Here is a 27467-nt window from a genome sequence, read left to right as displayed (position 1 = left end):
TAATAGCAGCTGTGATACAGTGAGACATACACACACTAATTGTTTTTATGGCTATACATTTTATGATTTATAAAACTAATGATAGTTTATATGAGTACTGGTGATAAAAGCAGCAGGAAGCGTCATGCAGGACCACGGCAGCAGGCACCACCACGATCAGCAGAGACCTGCGAGACGACAAAACACAAACAACTCTGGGGAAGAAGTGAATTAGTAACATGCATTGATGAGACATGAATGATATAGACAGAGAGGAGAGAAGCTCAGAGGATCAGGAACAGTATTATCCCCCGGCACACTAGGCCTTTAGCAGCATCATTAAGCGTAACAAAATAAGCTTTTGGCATCCATGTTGACAGTTCTCGCGACCTAACCGCCGTCCCAACCATCATGTGTCCCCAGGTTGTAACATTTGTTCTTTTGTAATTTGTGGTCACCGTCAAAGCCAAGATAAATGATGACATCACCTGGGGTTACTTTCTTTACTTTACTTTTAGCCTTGACAAATCTCTTTCAGAGTTACAGAAGCCTGTACAACTGTTTCAACGGGCTGACAAGTGACCTGAACTTCACGTTAAAGCTTCTTTAAAGTGTCTTCAAATCACTAGAGTGTTGCTTTAACAAGTTTCATCTCCTTCTAAGCATAATTTTGTACTTAAAAAGGGAGCTGCATGTTGATCTCAGGAAAAGGGGATACATTTTATCAAATGATGTGGAGGACAAACACTTTTAATATAGGTAACTTGTGAAGGACTTAGCTAAAGTGTGACCCTAGAGGTCCGTGACCAACCGTGTCTGTATTTCAAGTGTGTTATTTTGTAATTCTTTAAGTCTTTTCAGCTGGTTTATACGGTGGCCCTGAAGTGCAAATGACAAAATGGAAGGAAACACCACAACACATATGAAGTCAGATTAAAAACTAAACACAGCATCTTACAAACAAGTACAGCAAGGTGCTTGCTGTCTTCCTCATTCTTAAGTCTGATTGGATATTGATGACAAAACTTAAAGGTGCTATACTCAAAATACTGAAAAAATCCTGGGTTGGGATGGCCTCCAAACGGCTCTCACCCCAATATGTGAAATACAAGTGAAAACCTATACCTGCTGGTGTTTGTTTGACCCATCCCCCACCCCAACCTGCAGCGCTTGGCGGTCTAAACCCTGGAACACTTGCTCTGAGTGTCTAGTATCATTGCGGACGGGTTTATAATTCAGTGCACAGTGCGTTTGCATCAGTACCAAACGCAGAGGGCTGTAACAAAACAGCGGTGTTCGACGCCCTGGGGATGAGAACAGTCTGGCTGCTATGCTAATGTTCTGAATATTAAGTATAGTGCTTTTATATGTAGGCTAATGTGATCTTTTTTTTCTTCTGTGTGCACCCCTTATAGGCACCTTCTGCCTTAGTTCACACCCTCCAGTTATGTGCTCTCAGTTATCACATTATACTGTGTATATATAACTTCAAGAGTAGATGTCACATGGACTACTTTGCAGATGTGTCCCTGTTCCTATTGCAGCCTGCTGAGCAATAAGACAGAAAATAAGAAAATGTGGCCGCTTTATAGGAGAAAAAAATGATGATGACTGGGGTCAGGATTGTTGCTGTTGAAGGATTTGTATATTGGAGCCAAAGGATTTTTTGTGTTATCTCTTTTGATTGTGTTGCACTTCCGAGACACTATATGTGAAAGATTTCTGGAGCCACATATTTGTGACCAATCAGAGAGAGGAGTGAGATCGAGACCATACGTCCATTCAACTCAGACTTTGACGAGCGTTCCTGATAAGACTTTTTGAGCCCTTTACACACAGCTTTGATAGGTGCAGACGTTAAAAGTAGTCATAATAGTTCTCTAATAACAGAATTGATGCATGGAGGAAGTCTAAAAGCATGAGCTGCACATTAGCTGGACTTCAGCCTGAGGGATCCTGACATGTAATGTTTTGATACTTTAGTAGTCTGTCAGCAGCCTGGGGAGTCATAAAAGCGCTGTGATTGTCAGTTTAAACATTAACTTGCAACACGAGAGTTGACTTGACATGTTTGCATGTTGCTGAAAGCTTAAAAGTTCTCGGTCCCCTTCCTTCCACTCTGAGAACATCCAGATACCAATATGAGCAACTTTGGGCAGATCCTGAAAGAGATCGGGGAGTTTGGTTTGTTTCAAAAACGCGTAGTGGCTGCAGTATGCATCCCCAGCATTTTTTTAGCTTTTGATGTGATTGGTCAGGTGTTTATAGGAATGAACTTTCCTCATCACTGTAACACTGACTGGATCTTGGAGCGTGGGCCAAACCTGACGGATGAGAGACAAAGAAATCTCACCCTCCCAGTGAACCCGGATGGGAGGTATGAAAGCTGCAAAATGTTCACACCTGTGGATTTGGATTTGGAAACCATTGAAGCGTATGGTATTAACACTACAACTGGATGCATGAATGGATCCGATTTTGAGGCACCCAAAGGAACCTCCAGCGTTGTCACAGAGGTAAGAGATACTTGCTTATACACCCAGAAAACGATACGCATAACTGTTCCACTGAGTGTATTCCTATTAGACAGGGGTGCCGCTTGCCAGCAGGCAAGGCAGGCAGCTGTTTGGGACCCCAGGCCAGTAGGAGACCCCCCGTGGGCTGACATGTTCAGGACTGGCTAACTGATTCATGACTTTCTTTAAATGTTAAAAAAAAAGTGTATGTATTATCCTAAAAGGCCGCTTAAAATGTATCATTCTGTTGTCTTTCTGGGAGGGGAGGAGCTCAATTTTGTGAGCGACTTCAGATATTTGGGAGTTATTCTGGACTCGACACTCTCAGTCAGGAAACACATCAAAAAAGTGTCTCATAGTGTCTCTAGTATTAGCACCAGGGCTTGCGATAGAGGAGATTGTGAGATCCCCCACAGGCGCACCGCGTTTGGGAGGAATGTGTTGTGGGTGTAGGGGGGGACATTTGGAATAATTCGCTCCACAATAAGGGGACGCCTCACTTATTCTTCTTTTAAGGACAACTAAAACAATGGCTCAAGTCAAATCAAAAGTGCGACCACTAACTGGAATTGAACTACTTGAACATTATTTTTTATCCCATTGTTAAATCCTGTCTGGGTCTGGTGCCCTGAGTATGTAATGTATTGTGCTGTGTGTCCTTTTTCCTCTAATTGTATTTTATCCATTTATTTGCTTTCTCTTGTTATTTTTTTATATTCTATATGTATATTTTACTTACTAGGGACTACGGATGCAAATTAGCAGCTTTGCTATGATCCAGCATCTTTACAGAGATATGTAAATATCTATGTTCATTAATGTTCACTGTCCCTATCTTAAAAATAATTATCACAAACTTTAAACTACAGCAGTGACAATGTGCAAAGTTTCCACGACAGTAGGAGACCTGAATTTCAAGTTTTTTTTAATGTTTATATTCAGAATTTGAGAATAAATAAAATGTGCACTTTTGAAAAAAGAAAGCTTTACATTTCACATTTCTTTTCTTGGTGTCATATTTTTTATAACATAATGGTGATAAACACTGGTTCGAGGGGCCAAGGCTATTGAAGGAGCCAAGGATACCAATCAAAGATGGCGGTGCTTTTAGGGGTATGACGCATGCTTAGTGGAACTGGAGCTGTGCTCTTCTCTTTCTATGATAGTGCGCCACCTATTGAGCATCATAGCAAATGCAGACCAGATTTTACTGCGTATGTGTCATACCCCCAAAGCACCGCCATCTTTGTCTGGTGACTTAGCCTCTTTGCACTAGTCTCGGAGGGGCCCCCTGTTAATGTTTGCCCATGGCCCCAACAGACTCTAGAATAGCCTCTGCTACTAGATTCATTTTTCTTACTATTAAGTAGTGTGACAGCTCTTGTGCTCTGTGTTATGCATCAGTTGTTGACTTTGACTTTTTTTCCCTTCTGAGCCACCATACGGTTCTGACAGCAATACCCTACCGCAAACTCAATTTGTTTTTAAACTATCCTCCGACCAATGGGCTATTCTGATCTAAACCATTCGAGGTAGATGCCAAAACTATCCAAAAAACCCAATGTGAATTAGACAGCCACAATGACACCTGCATGCTATCCTGATTGCCCTTTCTGCTGGTCAGTGCTAAGTTTATTTGACTGCAATATTCAGTTTTTAAATACTCAAATAGTGGCTAGAAAAAAACCCGGTGTTTTTGTTTTTTGGCCTGTTGTTAGTTCAACCTGGCGTGTGACAGGAGCAGTCTGATTGAGGCTTCACAGTCCATCTACATGGCCGGTCTTCTGGTTGGAGCGCTGCTGTTGGGGCAGATGGCTGACAGGTGCACGCAGACTCCCAACTTTACTACGTTATGTGCTTGATATTTATGATTCTGAGCTGCTTGCTTTTTTTCTTTCACATCCAACGAGCGTTGATAGAAGTTGTTAATTTTAACATTTCACAAAAACCCTTTCATACGTGCAGTGTATTTGTTCAAATGATCTAATAATGCTGATCTTACAGGAGGGAAAAAGTCATATACATCTCCATGCAAAACTGATGTAACTGTTCTTCTCTTCTCTTTGCAGGTTCGGTCGACGCATTGTGGTCCTGCTCTCCGTCTTTTTCCTACTGTTGTTTGGTGTCAGCACCAGTTTCGCACCCGACATCTACGTTTATATGGTTCTCAAATTTTTGTGTGGCATCTCCAGTTCAGGCATTCTTGCTAATGCATTTGTGATAGGTAGGTAACATGTATTGCGTAGGATGTATCCTGCTTTTGCATTACAGACTCATACAAACATTTAACAGAATGTTGTGAAAATGACGTTGAAATTAGTAATAAGAGTAGTAGGTATTAAGGTACATGCATGCTTTCTACAAATAACATGGTATGGCACAATTGATGTCATGAATGTCAGTATTATTGCTTTGCAGGGGGAGAGTGGAGTGATTCCTCCAAGTTTGCTTTATGCACCATTATGTGCCACTCTTCTTTCCCTCTTGGGCTGATGATGTTGTCTGGCATTGCCTATTTGATCCGCAACTGGAGGATCCTGCAGCTGGTGCTCTTCAGCCCTCTTGTGGTTGTCCTAGGAATCTTTTACTGGTCAGCAGCCACTCAGGCCACTTGTATTCAATGTTTTAGATGCCAATCCCCATTTTAAAGTGTATGTTATAGTTTGTGATTTAGGACCTGTATGTCAATTAGGATTCTTCCGGAGTCGGCTCGCTGGCTCATCACCCAAGGAAGGAAGGAGGAGGCGATAAAGGAGATCCGGAGGGCAGCCAAGGTGAACGGAAGGAAGGTCCCGGAAGATCTCCTTAAAAAAGTGAGTAGCACCAAAAAGACTTTGGCTTCAATCAAAATAGAAACACAATAAAGCTCAGATATAAAGATACTCTGTCAAACCTGTATTGTTTAGCTGGAGGTTGAGGATACATCCAAAAGGGCAAGTATGTTGGACCTCTTCAGAATATCATATCTGAGAAAACGTGCATTCATAATGAGCTACTTGTGGTGAGTATTCATTTCAACCAACCTGCAACCTGGCATCTACAGCTATACCTTTATATTTGCACTAAATATATATCTTCTGCCCTGTTAAAAGGTTTGGAACAAGTCTGGTGTATTATGGACTGAGCCTAAATGTTGGCAATTTTGGCCTGAACATCTACCTCACACAGTTAATCTTTGGTGCAGTAGAATTTCCTGCACGTCTTGGCAGTTTGCCTCTTATCCAGACCTTTGGTAGGAAAAGATGTGAAGCAGGGGCTCTGTTGTTTGGAGGTGCTGCTTGCCTTGGGATACTTGCTATTCCAAAAGGTAATTTGTTAACTACACAACTGTTAAATTGGGACGTAACGCCATTTCCAAATGCAATTTCCATTATGTCCTACAGTCCAAGCCTCGTACTTCTACAATGTATTTCAAATCCTGTGTTCCCTGTTGTTTGAACAGATCTGAGTAGATTTTTATTTTTTTGTTTTACTACTTTCCTATTGATGAAAAGGTGTGTCAACGAAGTGTGAAGTGATTGTAAGTGACTGTAATTGTTCACAGGTTCAGCCTTTGTTGTCTGAGCTGGAAATTGTATTTTTAAAGGGTCTTACGTCAGACTTAACAGCCCCATAAGCCTATTCCGTGCCCCTGTGATCCTTTCTACATCCATCTTCTGACCTAAGACATTTTTGAAAATAAACGTTTTGATTTGCATGTGTCACAAATGTTTTGTCTGATTTATTTTTTTGTCCATCAGACCTTCCTGTGGTGGTAACAGTCATAGCTGTACTGGGGAAGTTTGCTGCCACTGCCAGTTTTTCCATAGTCTATGTTTATTCTGCAGAACTATACCCAACCACTCTAAGGTAAGGGAGGTGATTTAACCAAGGGTAAAACATAACATCTCTTATTACACTTATTATTGGCAGAAAATGCCATGTTTACTATTGTAACATTGTTACATGACATTGCTAATTCCATGATCTATACTGGTAGGCAGAATGGTGTAGGTCTAAACTCCATGTGTGCTCGTGTGGCGGGCATCCTCGCTCCACTGATCAGGCTCCTGGACGTCTACCATTACACCATCCCCATGCTGATATACGGCATCGTCCCCATTGCTGCTGGAGGTTTCTGTTTCTTTCTACCTGAAACCCTCAATGTTGAGCTCCAGGACCACATTGAGTTCAAGTGAGTCGATGAATCCTTCCCCTACAGAGTGCTTACTTTGCTTATTTTGCTTACAAGAAACTCAAAGCAATTCTATATAATGTTGTTTTCTTTGTTTGACATTGCAGCGAACCCAAGAGTGGGACTGAGAGGCAATCCTTTAACAAAGAGGAAAAATCCGAAAAGAGCACAAAAATGTGATTTATATGGATGGATGGGATTTTTTTTTTGCTTGCTCACAACTGCAGTTACTTGAATGCAAGAATCAAGTTAGACTTTAAAATTGTTGAACAGCATTTCATTTGTTGTTCTAACAATCGGTTAAAAATGTGTTATGTCTGCAGTAGTTAGACTGTTTGAGTACTGGTATTTGTACATAGACTATATTAAATCGTGCATGTGTATATTTTCTGTGCACTTATTTGTTTTGGTTTTCTCACCTCAGTTTAAATTGTTGAATAATGTGTCTTCTTTTCTCATGGATGTATTGTGTCTATATGTATTTGGATTGCAATGAGTCAACTGTAGAGCCTCATGGGTAGAAACAGATATTTTGATATGTCATGGGGAAATGTAATTATTAACGTATACTAACTGTAATGTCCTTGACAAATACGTTTCTAGCTGGAGAATGAATGTAGTGGAGTGTTTAGCAACAAAAAGATCCATATTTTTCTTAAGCGTTGGATCGGATTTGCAACACAACTCCAAAAAAATACTAATGTTGCTCCATGTCCGGTGAATGTGTAAATAGACAATGATAACATCACCTGTTAGTTCAGTTCAGTTTAGTTTATTCACTTATCAGTTAAAAGATAAAAGTATGATCATAAGACATAATGAGGATATGTGAAATGAGACCTGGAAAGCTATCTGAAGCTTGTGTAAAGGTGTCCAGACATTAAACAGATAATAAACACATTTTAAATACTAACACATTGTGAAAAGAATTAACAACAATAATAAAAAAAGAGCAAGTGTTCCCTTTTCATTTGTATATCTTGAGTTTTTTCCCTTGCCAAAGTGTATCCTAACTTCAGAGCGAACATCTTCAGCGTTCAACGTTTTGAAAGCTGTAAAATGTTCACACCTGTGGATTTGGATTTGGAAACCATTGATCTGTATGGGATAAACACTACCACTGGATGCACAGATGGATGGGGCTATGAGGCACCCAAAGGTGCTTTCAGAGGCAAGCAATTAAACACCTCAGGGTCCCAGACTCAAGACCCAACAACTATTTGCGTTATGTCCAAGGCTTGTGAGGTATCACCAACTGAAAAAAAAGTTTCCTAAGAGTCTAAATAAAAAAAGTCAAATTGGAGACCTTAAAGTTTTACAAATTTAGCAAAAAGAAAGTCAGGAACATGAAGTTCAGTCACCATTAATCATCAACCTTGCCATCTACAGTATAACAGCTAGATGAAAAAACAGTTACTTCTGAGGGCAAACTGTTCATATCAACACAAATAATAAGCAGTATATTCATGTTGTGAGCGGCACAGTGGTCTGGTGGTTAGCACTGTCGCCTCACAGCAAGAGGGTTGGTGGTCCGAATCTGGGCTGTGAAGTTTGCAGTTTTTTCTCCCTGTGTCTGGTTTGCATCTAAGGCTGCTCTTTGTACAATGCTCACCTTAATATCCTACTCTGGTGCCGTGATGGTGTAGTCTGGCATTGCCTATTTAATCGACAACTGGATGATTCTGCAGCTGGTGCTCTTCAGGCCTCTTCTACTAGTTGTGGGAATCTTTTATCGGTCAGCAGCTTCTCAGAACACAATACCTTAACAAGTTCTTAAAGTGCTCCTCTTCAAAAACATTGCCAGAGAGATTTTAATCGAAACATCTAAATTGTATGTTCAGATATTGAACTGAGCTCTGATAGGTTTCTCGCAGAGTCGGCTCGCTGGCTGACAACCCAGGGCAGGAAGGAGGAGGCACAAAAGGAGCTCCGGAGGGCAGCCAGGGTGAAGGGGAGGACGTCCCAGAAGATCTACCTGACAAGGTGAGCAACATCAAACACACTTTGTATTTTTCAACCAAAATAATAAATAAGCCTCTCAGTGCCATGTGTATATTTGTATTTGTTAAGCTTGAGATGGGGGGTATATCTGAAAGAAGTAACATGTTGGACATCCTCTGGATGTCGTATTTGAGAAAACATACTCTCATAAAGGGGTATAACTGGTGTGCTTTCTTTTACTGACACTATTGTTCATGCAACTGTCTTTCTCGATCCCTGAAATACATAATGTTTTGTAATGGTATGTACAGTGTAAATAGTGCACATTTGAAATGATAATATAATCCTTTTTTAAAGTAATAGTGAAACTGAACGTATCTCTCCAATTCTACAGCTATCACTATATGTTTGTAAGAAGTCTTGTGTTTTATGGATTGAGTCTGTTGGCAGTTTGGGCCTGAATAGCTACCTCACACAGTTCTTCTTTGGTGTTGCCAAAATTCCTGCAAATTCGAGTGTTTCGCTCTAATTCAACACTTTGGGAGGAGAAAATGTCAAGCAGGCTTCTTGATCTCCGGGGGTGCTGCTTGCCTTGTGATCCTTGATATCCAAAATGGTATCTTCAAAACCTTGTTTTTATCATCTGATCTGATCAGCGGTTTTTGTTCAGTGTTTTCAGTGTTTCAGTGACATATATTGCATGTTTTTTCAATATATATTATTTACCCATCAGATCTTCCTGTGGTGGTAACAACCCTAGCCGTAGTTGGTAAATTTGCTACTGCCACCTCTTTCAACACAGCCTCTGTTGACACTGCAGAATTATACTGAAGAATTAATAATCAATGAGTGAAGTATCATAATTATGTGTTAGCGTGTGTATTAGTAATGATTAATGAGAGTGTGATAATAAGACGCAATAAGTATAATCATTTAAGAGTTTAAATGTATGTGCCTCTGATATTGTTTGACCAGGCTCAAGCTTTTCTGCTTTCTGCAAAGCACACAAACTTTTGGCAGACAGTCAAGGTCACAAGACAATGAAATAGCCAGCTTGCACAAACGCACCTGGCAACTAGTTGAGATTAGAGAATTGCCGTTCACAAACAACAACCATATAAGGAGACAGGAACACCATATAAGGAAGCAGGCGACAGAGAGGATGAGAGGATGTGCTTCTTTCACAGATAAAGAAGAAAGCCCTGCCAAACAGATGATACCCCGAAGGGCGGTGGTGGAAGATCGAGGAATCGGGACGGCTGCTTCTGAAATACACATATGCATGCACAAGCAGACACATAAACCACGCCTTTGTAACAAGCATAAATGCTGGAGTAGTTAGAATAGATATCAGAACTTCTTGCCTCTGATCATGGGTACTGTGGTGCACACAGTTACTCTAGATAGAGAATAGAACATTTCTCCAGACGTCTGCTAATAAATGCCTGCTGGCGCACTAAACTGCCAACGGCTCTGCTGACTCCAGGGAGCCTCCTGTAGAATTTGAATTACGCAATATATACTCTTTGAGGTCCTTCTGATTTTTCACTAAAGTATTGTGTGTAAAATTCCTACAATACCCAATCATTTTGAGGTAATGTCATTCTCTCTGCTACTGCACATTATATTCAAAATATTGGTGATACTGATATCTGCTTGAGTTTGATACATTTTGTTCTCTGTTTAATTTATTGCTCAAGAGACTGCTAAATTTAGACTGCTTGTATACCTTGTTACAAGGGTTGAGTACTGTACACCATATTAATAATAATAAGTTCTCATGTTTAAATATATTTGCCAAAATTGGAAAATTTCCCAATTTCTTTGTTTCAGAGTAATAACACTTCTTTGCTCCATAATTGTTAAATAGCTAGTAGTCATTAGGGTTGGGCATCTCTGGCATGAGGCCGATACGATACGCATCTCGATACACTGTCCAAAATCTGATGCATTTAAGATACATATGGAGCACCTACCGATGCAATACGATACGATTCACAACTCAATCACGATGCACTGCGATTCAACAAAATCTGATTCAACAAAGTACGATTCGATGCGACACGATACGATGCGACACGATTCACAAGTCAATCATCATGCACTGCACAATTCAATGAGTTTGATTATTTATTAATCAAATAAAAGATCTCTCACAAACAAGTTCTGAATAAACATTACAACATGTTCATTATTAACAAAAACAATTAAATGCAAGATGAAGCTCAGCTTAGATGTGCTTAGCACTCTTTCAACTCACCAGTGAGTAAAGTAAGTAAAGAAAAAAGAAAGAAAATAAATTACCCTCTCACAACGAGGTCTTCCATAGCTTCTTACAAAAGGAAACATGTAAACTAGATTCAGCAGTCATATGCTGTTGTAAACAAACACCAGTGTCACTTTGAAACAGTCGTATCAGTAGCTTAGCTTATCTGTTGTGAGAATAAACAAACATGTGCAAATTATTTATTGAATCAAAAGAAAATGGTGTCAACAGAACACCTTGTGGCCATCCAGAATAGTGCACAACTGCACAACGGTCAGTCATTTAAGCCAGGTGTTCTACTCTCAGATTTTTCTTCAGGAATATGAGCTGATCGACATGATCAGGGTGAAGTAAACTGCTTTGTGCCGTAACAATGTCACCTGCAATGCTAAACACACTGTAAGGCTGGATATCTTTACAAATAAAGATGGCTATAGCGCCATTTATCGTCTTTGCACGAGCGGAGCTGTTAGCCAGCGGAGCATGGAAAAAGTTTTCAATGTGTCGCTCACCGCTCTTGGACGTAGTCGCCACATCTGACTCCACGGCGGGGGATGCCGGGTTACTGGCGGAGGCCACGGTCACACCGTGCCGTCGCTTCAGGTGACTAATGAGGTTTGTGGTGCTCCCTGTGTACCGTACAGCAGCACGGCACATTTTGCAAATTGCGTCTGACTCGACAAGTTCTCCTTTTTCTTTGTAAAATCTGTAGTAGGTGAGTAGATTTTCTCCGCCTGCGCCATGTTTGTTTTGAACTGCATGCGCACGTCCATCAAAACGTCCCAGGCGCATAGTATAGTATACATCCGCGGTGCACGTTAACGTATCATAGATCCTGTTTAGTCAGAGTAAAAATGTCCAAAAATAACATCTTATTTGGTTTGTTACATGTACAAAAAAATGCAGAAACCACTCAATGATTAAAATATCGAGTTTTACCGATGCAAACTTTTAATAATCGATGCATCTCGATTTTTTTTCCAAAATTGCATCTATTCACAGCTGTTCTACCAATGCACTCGCATCTCACCTGCACGTGTCCGTGTATCGATGCGTATCGGTTAATCTTCCCATCCCTAGTAGTCATATAAAGAATCTAATAGTTTTAAACTCAAAGTTGTTGTTGCCTTATTCTCCTCATCTTTTGTCTTCTCCCCCTTTACTTTTATATTTTGCTATCGATATAGGTACCCAATTAGTATTTAATTGATAGCTCATGCTTATTATTATGCTGATTGAGAAAAGTGCTATATAAAATGGATCTATTATTTTTATTGTATTATTATTACACAGTTATTTAAGGGATGTAATCTAAAAATGAAAACCAAAATCATCGCACTCATTGTGCCATGCCTGTTGCATCCATTGTGCATTCTTGCAGGCAAAATGGTCTTGGTGTAAACTCCATGTGTGCTCGTGTGGCCGGCATCCTCGCTCCACTGATCAGGCTCCTGTTTGTCTACCATTACACCATCCCCATGCTGATATACGACATCGTCCCCATTGTTGCTGGAGATTTCTGTTTGCTTCTGCCTGAGACCCTCAATGTTGAACTTCAAGACCACAATGAGCTCAAGTGAGCTTAGTACAAATGCTGAATTTGAATAAAAATACATAGATATTCACATTACACTAACTTTATTAGGTGGAAATAATTCTTAATAATAACATGTCTTTTTTTGTAGTTTTTGGCACACAGATGCAGGTAGTGAACAAATAAATAAAGAGCACATACTTGAATTTGTGCTGTAATCAGTCGTTAATATTACTTATAATCAGGTATGAAAATTAAATGTACTGGAAGGTCAGTTAGTGTCAAATATATGACTTGTAGACAGAACAGCTGCAGTAAAAGCAAAGTTTAGTCGGTCGGCACATGGCAGACAGTCAGTACCGGCCAACAAGTCCAAAAGGGCATTCTTGACTATTGATTATCTTGACTGATGATTATTTGAAGCTGTATGTGTGCAGGTGTGAGTTGCCTACATGTATACATTGTTGAACATGTGATTTATTGTTTAAAAGTACTTTTCCTCTGCACTTTGAAGCTCTTTGTAATGAGTGTTATGTTAAAAATGCTATAAAGTTGAACTGAGTTGAAATATTTGAACTTTGTTAAACGTCTAACAACTGAGTGTCTTATTGCTTTCGTTTTGGCATTCTGGACTTGATTTTCCAACTCCTCTTTTCCATTTCTGTGTGTGGCTGTTTGTACACGGCCCTGCAGTCTCATGCCCATTTAAGGGGATTAGCGGGGCGTACCAATGCTAATCAGGGTCAGTTGAGGTGGTCCGGGCATCTAGTAAGGATGCCCCCTGGGTGCCTCCCAAGGGAGGTGTTCCAGGCACGTCGAGCTGGGAGGAGGCCTTGGGACTAGGTGGAGAGATTATATGTCCACACTGGCCTGGGAATGCCTCGGGATCCCCCAGTTAGAGCTGGTTAATGTGGCCCGGGAAAGGGAAGTTTGGGGTCCCCTGCTAGATGTGCTGCCCCCGCGACCCGGCCCCGGATAAGCGGTTGAAGATGAGATGAGATGAGATGAGATAGCACACACTCAGTTTTGAGGAAATGCGATTTATCATCATTATAACACAGGTGCCAACAAAGCCCCTGAACACCTGCACGTCTTTAGTCAATCTGTTTGTATACTGTGATTGATTGATATCTTCCTGAGTCTCCTGTTAGCTTTGTTGCACCTGTTTAGGCGGGACAAAGTACACCTTTATAGTTCTTACTGATAGATGGACATTTATGACTCATAAATTCAAATCGAAGCTCCGCCCACCTTTAATCTCAAGCAGAGGTCTAATCAGTCTTTCAGAATAACTGAAACCACCTGTGCAAGTGTTCAGAGGCCTTAAGAACACGCCAGGAATCCGACGTAGACTTGACTTAGGTTAACATATTGGTAAACGAGACCCAATATGAGCGACTTCAGGCAGATCCTGAAGGAGATCGGGGAGTTTGGCTTGTTTCAGAAACTGTTATTGGTTGCATTATGCATACCCAGCCTGTTCTATGCTTTTGATGTGATTGGTCAGTTGTTTACAGGAATGACCTTTCCTCATCACTGTAACACTGACTGGATCTTGGAGCGTGGACCAAACCTGACGGATGAGAGACATCGTAATCTCACCCTCCCAGTGAACCAGGATGGAAGTTTTGAAAGCTGTAAAATGTTCACACCTGTGGATTTGGATTTGGAAACCATTGAACTGTATGGGATAAACACTACCACTGGATGCATAGATGGATGGGACTATGAGGCACCCAAAGGTGTCTCCAGCATTGTAACAGAGGTAAGCAAGAAAACACCTCAGGGTGCAAATCATTGCTCACACAGTCCCCCAGTTCAAGGTTTGACAGTGTAATTAATTGCTATAGCCCTGCTCTTTATTAGGGGTCCAAGCCTTAAGCGGTGCTTAGAACCCTATTGTAATCGCAAAGATTTTTATTCATTCATTTATTTATTTTTTCCATCAGTAAAACTCATACTGCAACCTACAACCATACAAGTTATGGAGGTGAAACTTTGAACTTAGGTTCAGACCCCTGCACATACGGCAGACACCAAAAATGACAAATGTCCACCAAGGGGGCGCTATTATCAAGTTGAACGCGTTTTGCCTCTAACTCCCACATCGTACCTCGCATATTCAAAATTCTTGACTACATTGACGCGTTCCCTGAACCTACATGAAGCTCGGGATAAAGGCCACACCCATTTCCGCCTAGACTTTTTTTCTGCAGGATCGCGATATACTGTATGCAAAACCTACTTTTTTGAACTCCTCCTAGGCCGAGTGTCCAATCATGATAATCATTATAATTTTTACACTCTTATAAATGCGGACGTTAAAAACAACTTCCTTCAAAACAGGAGGTGGTGCGTATCTCCTCCAAATTGTGTCGGATCAACACAAAACTTGGTAATCTTGTTTCCTATGTCTTACTGAGGCCAACCAACCACTCGGTGGCGCTGTTATGCAGAATTAATCATATCTTAGCAATTATAAGTCGGATTAAGAAAAAACTTAGAACAATAGTTTCTGATTCTTGTTTGAGGCTTTGAGAAAAATATCAGCCAGTAGGTGATGTTGTTTTAAATATCACTCATACTTGAGCATTAACCGTACAAGTAATGGAAACAAAACTTTCAGGGGAGGTATCGACTGGTGCCCCCACAAAACACACCAAAAATGACACATCCACCACAAGGTGGCGCTATAATCAAGGAACAGGCTTTTTAGCCTCTAACTTCCACAATATATCACAAATTTAGATTTCTTACATCCACATGTTTTGCTGAAAGGGGAGTATTCTTGCACAAAACCTATTCATCAAACTCCTCTGATGCCGAGAGTCCGATCACCATGGAACTTTGCAGGAACTATCCTTTGATCATCTTGATGAAAAGTTATCAAAAGAATTGTGTAAATCCAAAACATGTGTGAATTAGAAAGGAAGAACTTCCGGTATGTGTCGAAGTGTTGTATATCTCAGTGATAACAAGTCTGATTAACATTAAACTGGGATTGGTAGTTTGCCCTGGAAACTTCAGCCTTTTTGAAAATTTGAGGTCAATCAGACATTAGTTGCCACTTAGCGAGCCACACAAAATTGACAAAAAAAAAACATGTCCCATCAGTGTGAAATTTTGCACACATGATTTTTCTTACCCTACGATAAAACGTTATCAAAAGACTTTTCATAATACAAACAATATGAAAGTGTTAAAGGAAAGACTTTATACACTGTAGTCAAAACAGGAAGTGGTACGTTACTTTAAAGTAGTTTCTCTGATTAACACACAACTTGGAAAAGTATTTTCCCATGCTCCATGCTTCCCATGTGTGAGCAATATCTACTAATTCAAATAGTTACACTTTCTTTTTCAAACCACAATCTGTGCTGCATTCAAGCTGTGACTTGCATCGTGCCCTTGGACCTGCGGGTCCAAATTGCATCGCCTCTGCAGGTCGCCAGGTCCGAGTTGCATGGGGGGCTCGGAACCTGTTGATACCTGCTGCTTCGTCTAGTTATTTCTATATTTTCTTTCTCCTCTTTTCACAATAATTTTCTCTTTTCAGTTTGATCTGGTTTGTGATAAAAATGGTTTGATTGAAGCATCACAGTCCATCTACATGGCAGGTTTTCTGGTTGGATCGTTGGTGTTTGGGGCAGTTTCTGACAGGTAAAGTCTAACACTTCCACTTCCTGTCCAATGTACATGATCATTTTCGTTCTCTGTAAGACTTAAGGATATTTGGGTAAATTATTATTAAAGATTAAAGATATAATATGGATTTTTTTCGTCCTGTGGGGTATCGCTAACTGAAAGAACAATATCCTCACAGTCTAAATGAAAATATTTTCAAATCATAGGAAGAAAGATATAACCTGGGGGCAAGGCAAAACATGCAGAGGGATCGATAATGATGCAGACAATTATATCATCAAACAGTAATTGCTGCGGACACACAGTCAAAGGGAAATTTACCCAAAATGTACCGCTTTCCATGACAAATACTGTACATGGTGAAATTATTTCAATAATCTGTAGATTAAAAGTGTCCTGTAAAAAAAACAACAACTCTTTCTCCTCTGTTTGTAGGTTTGGAAGACGCTTTGCAATTCTACTCTCCCTTTCTATGCTACTAGCGTTCGGCGTGGGATCTGCTTTCTCACCAAACATCTATGTTTACATGGTGTTAAAATTTTTCTGTGGGACTTCCGGAGGTGTTATTATGATGAACACAACTGTGATGGGTAGGTATACTGTTCGTCTGTGACTAGAGAGTAATATAAGTGCCAGATGTAGGGGTTATTTTAATAGGAAAGGCTGTTGTTGGGCTTTCATCCCTGATCTACCCAAACACCTCTGGTTGGTTCAGTTCAGTGCTAGTCTATAGGAGCATGTGAATATATTGTGATAAAAATAGATGGCTACTCCATTATAATATTTGGATTACTCATTTTTTTAGGGGTGGAGTGGACTAATCGCTCCAAGTCTGCTGTTTGTACAATGGTGATCCTGCTTTTTATTCCCATTGGACTGATGGTGTTGCCTGGCATTGCCTTTTTGATCCCCAGCTGGAGGATCCTACAGCTGGTGCTCTTCAGCCCTCTTCTCCTAGTTGTGGGAATACTCTACTGGTCAGCGGCTTTTTGGGCCATAATGTCTGGGTTTAAAAATGTCATCATCTAAATCATACTTGGTGATCCTGAAACTGTATTTCAACCAGGTTTCTCCCAGAGTCGGCTCGCTGGCTGATGACCCAGGGCAGGAAGGAGGAGGCACAAAAGGAGCTCCGGCGGGCAGCCAGGGTGAACGGGAGAACGGTCCCAGAAGATCTACTTGACAAGGTGAGCAACATCAAACACACTTTAGCTTCAACAATGATAAATTAAATGTCTCAATCACAGCATCATCTAAAAGTTTCTATTCTTTCTTTTAGCTAGAACTGGAGGTTCCCTGCAGAAAAGAGAGCATGTTGGACATCTTCCGGATATCATATTTGAGAAAACGTACTCTCGTAATGGGATTTAACTGGTGTGTATCAAGAATTGTTACATAAATATAAAATTTGTATCTATCATATTTCATAGTTTCTGTAGTAATTGTAAAAATGTGCCAAGAGCAACAAAACCCACCAGTACCCTCATTCAGCTGTTGCTTGACATGATCAAAAAGAGAACAAAGTATGAATTCTTTATTTATTCTGAAATATTGTTATTTTTCATCATTCATAATTTGATAGAGGCTCCAGCCCCCCGCGACCCCGACAGGGACAAGTGGTTGAAGATGAATGAATGAATGAATAATTTGATAGAATATCAGCTGAGGTTATACCACTGCTGTCCTGGCATGTTTTTTTTAAATAACCAAGGCACTTCAACAAAAACCTTTATTTTGTGAAGAAAAATGTAAGCTAAATTAGAGAACTGTGACCATTGTGTTAGAAGAGAAGATTTCAACAATGTTTCTTAGAGCTATAGGATTCAAAAAATGAACAGGAAGTGTAAAGGCTGTTGCTTTGAATGACTTAAGCACATCTGCGCCCACAGTTTCTCACACTGCTCTGGTTTGATCTTGGTCCATTCTTCTTGCAGTCTCTTCCACAGTTCAGTAACTGTAGTGGGTTTACTTACTTTGTTGCCAAGGATTTTCGAGAGATTCACTCTGGGCTTTAGATCTGGTCTCTGGGCTGGCCATTTCATTGTTTCAATTTTTTACCTTCAAGGAACTGCTTAACCTGTTTTGTAGTGTGACAGAGAACATTGTCTTGCATTAAAAAACATTGTGGGCCGATTGGAAGACATTTGCAGTGAAGGTATTGCATGTTGCCAAAGGAGGTTCACATAAACATTTGTATTCACACTGCTATGCAGCTGTACAATAGGCCCAACTGCTGCTGCAGAAAACATACCCTGAACCACGACACTTCTTCCTCAAAATTTAACTGACTTCTTTACACACTTTGGGTTCATTTTTTCCCCAGTCCTACGTCGAACATAATGTTCCCATCAGACACAAAGTCATTGAACTTACTCTCATCACTGAAGTCACTCTGGACCAGTTCAGTTCAGTTTTTGATAAGTCATTAGGGATTTCTGATCAGACTGGCAGGGGTGTCATCACAAATACTGTCCCCTTTCATTGATGACGACATATAGCGCAATATTTCAACAGCTCACCGTTCTGCTAATGAGAGGTTTGGTCACTGCAGAGTGGGCTTTGAGTTCAAATTGTTTTAAACGACGAGACACTGATTGCAGAGACAGATTCTTGCCCTGTTCAGCACTGAACTGGCGAGCAACTCCAGCTGCAGTGTCAAAACAATTCCTGATTGAGTCTTTGCATGATCCTCTCCTCCGTTCTTCTCGTGCACTTGTTTTACGTGTACGACCGGCCTGTTTCAATCAGTTTCAATATTCTTGAAATGACAGACTTGGAACGCCCAACCTCTCTTGCAATGGCTGAGAGGGTCAACCCTTTGTCCTTCATCTCGACAACCTGCTGTCTCAGGGTTTCTCAGGGTTAAAGCGGCTTGCCATCTTGCAAAGTAACCAGGAGAGCTGCCAGATAAATAGGGTGTCCAACAATTTAGTAAATCGTCACCAGGTGCTTCATTAACACCAATAACTGGGAGGAATCTCAAAGTGTTCTCTATTTTCAAAGTTTTTTTGTTGAAGTGCCTCGGTTGTTTAAAAAAACATACAAGGACAGAAGAGGTATAGCCACAGCAGATATTCTATCAAATGATGAACAGTAAAAAATAACAGTATTTCCGAATAAATCAAGTATTAATACTTTGTTCTCTTATTTTGATCTCCAATGTATATTTATATTTATATGCAGATCTTTGCAATATATCCCACTTCAAATGTATTTTTGTATGCATTTCATTACGTATGACATACATTATCACAGTTGTGCATACACTAATCTGATTGATACTTTTTTTTTTCATGTAGCTATTGATACAAATCAAATTGTACATAAATAAAATTGCATATATGCTACAATAAAACCAAGACAAAATATGATATCAGTTGGCCAACAGATTCAGTTGGATAATGAAAAGGAATACCTAAGGCAAGTCCATAATGTTTAGGGAAGACTGCATTTATTTAGACACAATGATGTTGTCTCAGCAAATGTCACCTGGAAGTACAGTGTGTCACATTCTAGCTGAAGACGTACTTTTCTTCTATCTTCTGATAAATTAAAATTTCACCTTGTAATAATGGTGTATTCGTATCATGACAAAGCAAAGAGGGACCAAAGAGAAGGCAAGGGAATAATATTAAACTTATTTACATTGGTATGTTGGTACGTTGGTCCCTGCAATGTGCCCATAAACGGCAAAGTTACAGCAGCAGGATTAAAAAAGGAACCCTTGTCAATTGCTGAAGTTTTTCCCTGATCCTCTGTTTTTCTTTCTTTACACGTTACACAGCTTCACAGGTGTTTAGGGGTGCAGTGAGGGCACTTGTGGACAAAAATCAAAAGTGCCAGTACTCAGTACCTTTGAGTTTAACTGAAACTACAATTTTCTCAACTCTGCCACTAGGTTTGCAACAAGTCTTCTGTATTATGGACTGAGCCTGAATGTTGGCAGCTTTGGCCTGAATATCTACCTCACACAGTTTGTGTTTGGTGCAGTCGAAATTCCTGCACAGCTCAGCAGTTTGGCTCTAATTCAACACTTTGGAAGGAGAGTATGTCAAGCAGGCTCCCTGTTTTTTGGGGGAGCTGCTTGCCTTGTTGTTCTCGCTGTCCCAAAAGGTACTGTATGTTGCATATGCTTTTAATTTGAACATTCTAGAGGTTTCAACATGCTATTGCTTATCTGATAAATTACTTATTCATCAGATATTCCTGTGGTGGTCACGGTCATTGCCATACTGGGGAAATATTTTGCCACTGCTTCTTTCACCACGGCCTATGTTTACACTGCAGAACTATACCCTACCATCTTAAGGTAATTTTTTACCCATAACGAATGATGACATATACAAATGCTTTGCTATTTGATACAGGTGAAACTGTGCATTCTTGCAGGCAAAATGGTTTAGGCTTAAACTCCATGTGTGCTCGTGTGGCGGGCATCCTCGCTCCACTGATCAGGCTCCTGGAAGTCTACCATTACACCATCCCCATGCTGATATACGGCATCATCCCCATTGCTGCTGGAGGTTTCTGTTTGCTACTGCCTGAAACCCTTAATGTTGAACTTCAAGACCACACTGAAAACAGGTGAACTCATGGACCCATTCAACACACAGTATGGGAAAAACAGGTGGATGAGTCAATATAATAAATATGATCTTAAAAGTCTAATGGAACAAACTGATAAATACTTGTGCATTATGACTCTTTTTTACAAAATGAGACACTCAATAGCATCAATAAAAAGTTGTAGATCAGCTGCTATAGCAACGTGTTTAATGAAAGGATACACTGATCTTATTATTTAGGTACTGTCATTATTTACACTAATCCTTCTGTGTTTTATTTCATAATCCATAGGGGGGACCTAAGGGGATCTAAGTCCATGATGAAGAAATGAATAAAGAGCAGAACCTGTCTGTCCCCCACCACCACCACCACTACCACCACCCATAAAAAACAACTTATAGACTGAAATATTTAGTTATTTTATTTTATTGTCTCAATTTGTTGAAATTTACTTTTACTGTTGTGTATTTCATGCTTAGAATGTTATAATGAATTGATTCACACTCATATATGGGCAATTTAAAGTTAAATAAAGTCACATTCTTATCCCAAAATGTATTTTAATTACTATTCACTTCACATTTCATTAGAATTGCTGGTTATTGGTTTGGCTGTGCAGTGGTGGCAGTGGAAGTTTCTGCGACTGTATTAGTTCCCATAGTAATATTCCCCTTGTGGTCGGTCTGCACCTCAAGCACACTGAGCTCTCATTTAAGGTTGTAAGAGATTTGTTGTTTACCCCCTTTTCTAGGGTCCTTCTATCTGTTTTTAGCAGGACGTTTGAATATCAGGGTTTTACCCTTGTACACGGCCCTGCAGTCTCATGCCCATTTATGGGGATTAGTGGGGCGTTTACCTTTGCTAATTAGGATAATCTAGCACACACTTAGTTAAGAGGAAATGTGATTCATCATTATTAGAAAACAGGTGTGAACAATTCAGTGATCCAAAGCCTCTGAACATGCACACGTCTTTAGTCAATCTGTTTGTATACTGTGGTAGATTGACACCATCCTGAGTCTCCTGTTAGCTTTGTTGCACCTGTTAAGGCGGGACAAAGTACACCTTTAAAGTTCTTAGTGGTAGATGGACATTTATGACCTCATAAATTCAAATCAAAGCTCCACCCACTTTTATCCCCACGCAGACGTCTAATCAGTCTTTCAGAATAACTGAAACCACCTGTGCAAGTGTTCAGAGGCTTTGAGCCACGTCAGGAATCCGATGTAGACTTGACTTAGGACTTTTCTCAAGAACTCATTTAAGAAAAAACTTATTGGTTAAGTGGCCGGATATGAGCGACTTCAGGCAGATCCTGAAGGAGATCGGGGAGTTTGGTTTGTTTCAGAAACGGTTATTGGTTGCATTATGCATACCCAGCCTGTTCTCTGCTTTTGATGTGATTGGTCAGGTGTTTACAGGAATGACCTTTCCTCATCACTGTAACACCGACTGGATCTTGGAGCGTGGGCCAAACCTGACAGATGAGAGACATCGTAATCTCACCCTCCCAGTGAACCAGGATGGAAGTTTTGAAAGCTGTAAAATGTTCACACCTGTGGATTTGGATTTGGAAACCATTGAACTGTATGGGATAAACACTACCACTGGATGCATAGATGGATGGGACTATGAGGCACCCAAAGGTGTCTCCAGCATTGTAACAGAGGTAAGCAAAAAAACACCCCAGGGTGCAAATTATTGCTTACACAGTCCCCAAGTTTGAGAGTGCAATTCATTGCTATAGCCCTGCTCTTTTCATTCATTTATTTTCTTTCTCCTTCTTTCAAAAACATTTTCTCTTTTCAGTTTGATCTGGTTTGTGATAAAAATGGTTTGATTGAAGCATCACAGTCCATCTACATGGCAGGTTTTCTGGTTGGATCGTTGGTGTTTGGGGCAGTTTCTGACAGGTAAAGTCTAAGAACACTTCCACTTCCTGTCCAATGTACATGATCATTTTCTTTCTCTGTAAGACTTAAGGAGATTTTGCCAAATTATTATTCATGTTAAAGATATAATATGGATTCTTTCGGCGCTGTCTGAAATCGACTTTATTATATATTTTGTTGAGTTTTGTACTTAAATTATGCCCAATGTTTCCAAAAATGTTCAAACCAAGAGAAATGTGTATCATGTTCAAGGGCACGGTCCGTTCATTCGGTGACTTAAAAACATAAAATAATTGCATTCGACCATCAAGCTGTTACCAAAAAACTGTAAGAATCATGTACATAAAGTACATAAAATTCAAATTATCATCAGACTAACGAGCTGAGCAAACATGAGTTGCAGTTTGGCTTGCAGCCAATGAGCCAAACAGTGTTGGGGAAACACTTATTTTTATTGTGAAGCTGTTTTTTTTTCAGTGGTTTTACTAGTTTAAAACACAGGGCATGCTTGTTTTGGAGAGGGGGAGACTTCTGTGGATACAATGAACACTCCTAACTGGGAGTCTTTACCCTTTCACATGACAAGCACATAGTGAATAATTAAAAGGATCTGTAGATTCAAAGTGTCCTGTAAACAAAATAAAAACTATCTCTCCTCTGTTTGTAGGTTTGGAAGACGCTTTGCAATTCTACTCTCCCTTTCTATGCTACTAGCGTTCGGCGTGGGATCTGCTTTCTCACCAAACATCTATGTTTACATGGTGTTAAAATTTTTCTGTGGGACTTCCGGAGGTGTTATTATGATGAACACAACTGTGATGGGTAGGTTTATATTTTGCCTGTGAATAAAGAGTACTATAAGTACCAGAAGTAGGACTTCTATTAATAGGAAAGGCTGGTGTTGGGCTTCCCTTCCTGATCTACCCAAACAGCTCTGGTTGGTTCAGTTCAACTCTGGTCTATAGGAGCAGGCTGGTTAATATATTGTGATAAAAATAGATGGCTACTGCATTATAATATTTGTATTACCCATTTTTTAGGGGTGGAGTGGACTGATGGCTCCAAATCTGCTGTTCATACAATGGTGATCCTGCTTTTCGATATCATTGGACTGATGGTGTTGCCTGGCATTGCCTTTTTGATCCCCAGCTGGAGGATCCTACAGCTGGTGCTCTTCAGCCCTCTTCTCCTAGTTGTGGGAATACTCTACTGGTCAGCAGTTTTTGGGCCATAATGTCTGGGTTTAAAAATGTCATCATCTAAATCATACTTGGTGATTCTCAAACTGTATTTCAATCAGGTTTCTCCCAGAGTCGGCTCGCTGGCTGATGACCCAGGGCAGGAAGGAGGGGGCACAAAAGGAGCTCCGGCGGGCAGCCAGGGTGAACGGGAGAACGGTCCCAGAAGATCTACTTGACAAGGTGAGCAACATCAAACACACTTTAGCTTCAACAATGATAAATTAAATGTCTCAATCAAATCATCATCTAAAAGTTTCTATTCTTTCTTTTAGCTAAAACTGGAGGTTCCCTGCAGAAAAGAGAGCATGTTGGACATCTTCCGGATATCATATTTGAGAAAACGTACTCTCGTAATGGGATTTAACTGGTGTGTATCCAGAATTGTTACATAAATATAGAATGTAAACTCGCCATTACCCTAATTCAGCTGTTGTCTGACAAGATTGTCATATATATTTATATTTATATGCACATCTTGGTAACATATTCCACTTCAAATGTATTTTTGTATGCATTTCATTACATGACATACTTTTTCACAGTTGTACATAAATGTATATCTGGTTGATACATTTTTTTAATGTAGCTATTGATACAAATCAAACTGTACATAAATATAATTGCATATACGCTACAATAAAACCAAGACGATGATATCAGTTGGCCAACAGATGAAATTGGATAATGAAAAGGAATACCTAAGGCAAGTCCATAATGTAAAGGCAGGACTGCATTTATTTAGCTACAATGATGCAGTCTCAGCAAATTCAATTGAATTGAATTCCATTTTATTTATAGTGCCAAATCATAGCAAATATTGTTTCAAGACACTTTACATATAGAGTAGGTAAAGACCACCCTCTATGACCTATTTATGATTTACAGAGACCCAACAATTCTTCCATGAGCAGCAAAAGCAATCTCGTGCAAACAGTGGCAGGAACATCAAACAGACCCAGCTCTATGGAGAACGACCATCTGTCTTGACTAGTTGGGGAGGAAGAAAAGGACAGAGAAGAGAGAAAAGACAGACAGATGGACAGACACAAAGACAGACAGACACAAAGACCAAAAGACAAACATGCAGTCCCAGAGATACAAGCACCACAAAAGTTACAGTAACTATAATAATATCTATAGTAATGTGATTATGACTTATTTGTTATGATAGTTAATGTTTTAGAATTGTAGAAACGCGCACTGCTAAGGTGATAAAATATGACAAAGATAATAATTTGGGTGGTAAATGTGATCGATGATAAGTAGTGGTAATAGCAGCTGTGATACAATATATAAGAGATATATTACTGATAATGTTTTTATGGCTACAAATTTTATATGATAGTATATATGAGTAATAGTGATAATAGCAGCAGGAAGCGTCATGCAGGACCTTGGCAGCAGGCACCACCACGATCAGCGGAGACCTGCGAGACGACCAAACACTAACAACTCTGGGGAAGAAGTTGAATTAGTAACATGCATTAATGAGACATGAATGATACAGACAGAGAGCAGTGAAGCTCAGAGTATCAGGAACAGTACTATCCCCCGGCACACTAGGCCTTTAGCAGCACAACTAAGTAAGCATAACAAAATCGGCTTAAATGTCACTTGGAAGTACAGTGTGTCACGTTAAAAACATTTCCCCTTGTGATAATTGTATATTCATATGGAATAACAAAGAGGGAGCCAAGAGAAGGCAAGAGAATAGTATTAAACTATTTACACTGGTGTGTTGGTACATTGGCCGCTTGCCTGCCCTCATCCATGCAGACAGGTGCAATGTGCCCATAAACGGCAAAGTTACAGCAGCAGGATTAAAAAAGGAACCCTTGTCAATTGCTGAAGTTTCTTCCCTGATCCTCTGTTTTTCTTTCTTTACACGTTACACAGCTTCACAGGTGTTTAGGGGTGCAGTGAGGGCACTTGTGGACAAAAATCAAAAGTGCCAGTACTCAGTACCTTTGAGTTTAACTGAAACTACAATTTTCTCTGCCACTAGGTTTGCAACAAGTCTTCTGTATTATGGACTGGGCCTGGATGTTGGCAGCTTTGGCCTGAATATCTACCTCACACAGTTTGTGTTTGGTGCAGTCGAAATTCCTGCACTGCTCAGCAGTTTGGCTCTAATTCAACACTTTGGAAGGAGAGTATGTCAAGCAGGCTCCCTGTTTTTTGGGGGAGCTGCTTGCCTTGTTGTTCTCGCTGTCCCAAAGGGTACTGTATGTTGAATGTGCTTTTAATTTGAACATTCTAGAGGTTTCAACATGCTATTGCTTATCTGATAAATTACTTATTCATCAGATATTCCTGTGGTGGTCACAGTCATTGCCATACTCGGGATGTATTTTGCCACTGCTTCTTTCACCACGGCCTATGTTTACACTGCAGAACTATACCCTACCGTCTTAAGGTAATTTTTTACCCATGACGAATGATGACATATACAAATGCTTTGCTATTTGATACAGGTGAAACTGTGCATTCTTGCAGGCAAAATGGTTTAGGCTTAAACTCCATGTGTGCTCGTGTGGCGGGCATCCTCGCTCCACTGATCAGGCTCCTGGAAGTCTACCATTACACCATCCCCATGCTGATATACGGCATCATCCCCATTGCTGCTGGAGGTTTCTGTTTGCTACTGCCTGAAACCCTTAATGTTGAACTTCAAGACCACACTGAAAACAAGTGAACTCATGGACCCATTCAACACACAGTATGGGAAAAACAGGTGGATGAGTCAATAAAATAAATATGATCTTAATAGTCTAATGGAACAAACTGATAAATACTTGTGCATCATGATTCTTTTTTACAAAATGAGACACTCAATAGCATCAATCAAAAGTTGTGGATCAGCTGCTATAGCAACGTGTTTAATGAAAGGATACACTGATCTTATTATTTAGGTACTGTCATTATTTACACTAATCCTTCTGTGTTTTATTTCATAATCCATAGGGGGGACCTAAGGGGATCTAAGTCCATGATGAAGAAATGAATAAAGAGCAGAACCTGTCTGTCCCCCACCACCAGCACCACCACCACCACCCATAAAAAACAACTTATAGACTTAAATATTTAGTTATTTTATTGTCACAATTTGTTGAAATGTACTTTTACTGTTGTGTATTTAATGCCTAGAATGTTATAATGAATTGACTCACACTCATACAGTATATGGGCAATTTAAAGTCAAATGAAGTCACATTCTTATCCCAAAATGTATTTCGATTACTATTTATAAGAGACTTCACATTCAATTGGATTTTTCTGACAGTTAATGTATATTATTTATTATAATCATTTTTATTTATTATTATCAAATGTTATAAAAATTACAGACAAAATAAATTTGATGTTTTCAGTGCAAAAAGGAGAAATCTGTGATCAGGTACAGAGGAGGAACCAAGTGAATGATCCTCTTTACATGTACACACATAACTATCCTAATGGAGTGCATTTGGATGGATTTTGCATTTGACCATCACTGAACTATATTCATTTTTGCTTAAAACAAAATCTGTCAATGGTGAGATTTTTCTTCACAACTACTACACTGGTACTCAGAATATTAGCAACATATTACGTGTTTTAAAAGACAAGTGTTCAATTTTAAGGATTATATAAAATGCTTACTGTAATTTGTTTCACTAGTTGTAAAACACAAAAAAATACCGTATGATTGTAGCAATTAGGTTGTGGATCAA

At 39.8% G+C, this 27467-nt stretch overlaps 3 protein-coding genes across 3 annotated transcripts; all 3 read left to right on the top strand.

Moving 5' to 3' along the window:
* Positions 1-2120: 2120 nt before the first annotated feature.
* LOC310963330 (solute carrier family 22 member 13-like) lies at positions 2121-12456 on the top strand (the record flags this gene model as incomplete). Its single annotated transcript, XM_083936074.1, has 12 exons — positions 2121-2495; positions 4214-4317; positions 4565-4719; positions 4914-5085; positions 5188-5308; positions 5402-5496; positions 5588-5802; positions 6236-6344; positions 6475-6669; positions 7689-7828; positions 8511-8652; positions 12258-12456. 12 exons carry the CDS (start codon positions 2121-2123, stop codon positions 12454-12456), a joined length of 2022 nt encoding a protein of 673 aa, XP_083792200.1.
* A 1344-nt stretch (positions 12457-13800) lies between these two features.
* LOC310963328 (solute carrier family 22 member 13-like) lies at positions 13801-20643 on the top strand (the record flags this gene model as incomplete). Its single annotated transcript, XM_083936072.1, has 9 exons — positions 13801-14175; positions 15967-16070; positions 16491-16645; positions 16861-17032; positions 17122-17242; positions 17335-17429; positions 19954-20168; positions 20256-20364; positions 20445-20643. The coding sequence occupies 9 exons, from the start codon at positions 13801-13803 to the stop codon at positions 20641-20643; spliced, it is 1545 nt and encodes a 514-aa protein (XP_083792198.1).
* A 1272-nt stretch (positions 20644-21915) lies between these two features.
* On the top strand, positions 21916-26449 carry LOC310963327 (solute carrier family 22 member 13-like; the record flags this gene model as incomplete). The annotated part of the gene is made up of 9 exons (XM_083936071.1): positions 21916-22290; positions 22431-22534; positions 23181-23335; positions 23554-23725; positions 23814-23934; positions 24027-24121; positions 25760-25974; positions 26062-26170; positions 26251-26449. The coding sequence occupies 9 exons, from the start codon at positions 21916-21918 to the stop codon at positions 26447-26449; spliced, it is 1545 nt and encodes a 514-aa protein (XP_083792197.1).
* Between the last annotated feature and the right edge of the window lie 1018 nt (positions 26450-27467).

The sequence above is a fragment of the Echiichthys vipera genome, assembly GCF_963691815.1.
Source record: "Echiichthys vipera genome assembly, chromosome: 21".
NCBI lineage: Eukaryota > Metazoa > Chordata > Actinopteri > Perciformes > Trachinidae > Echiichthys > Echiichthys vipera.
This window is presented reverse-complemented; position numbering and strand designations above follow the sequence as displayed.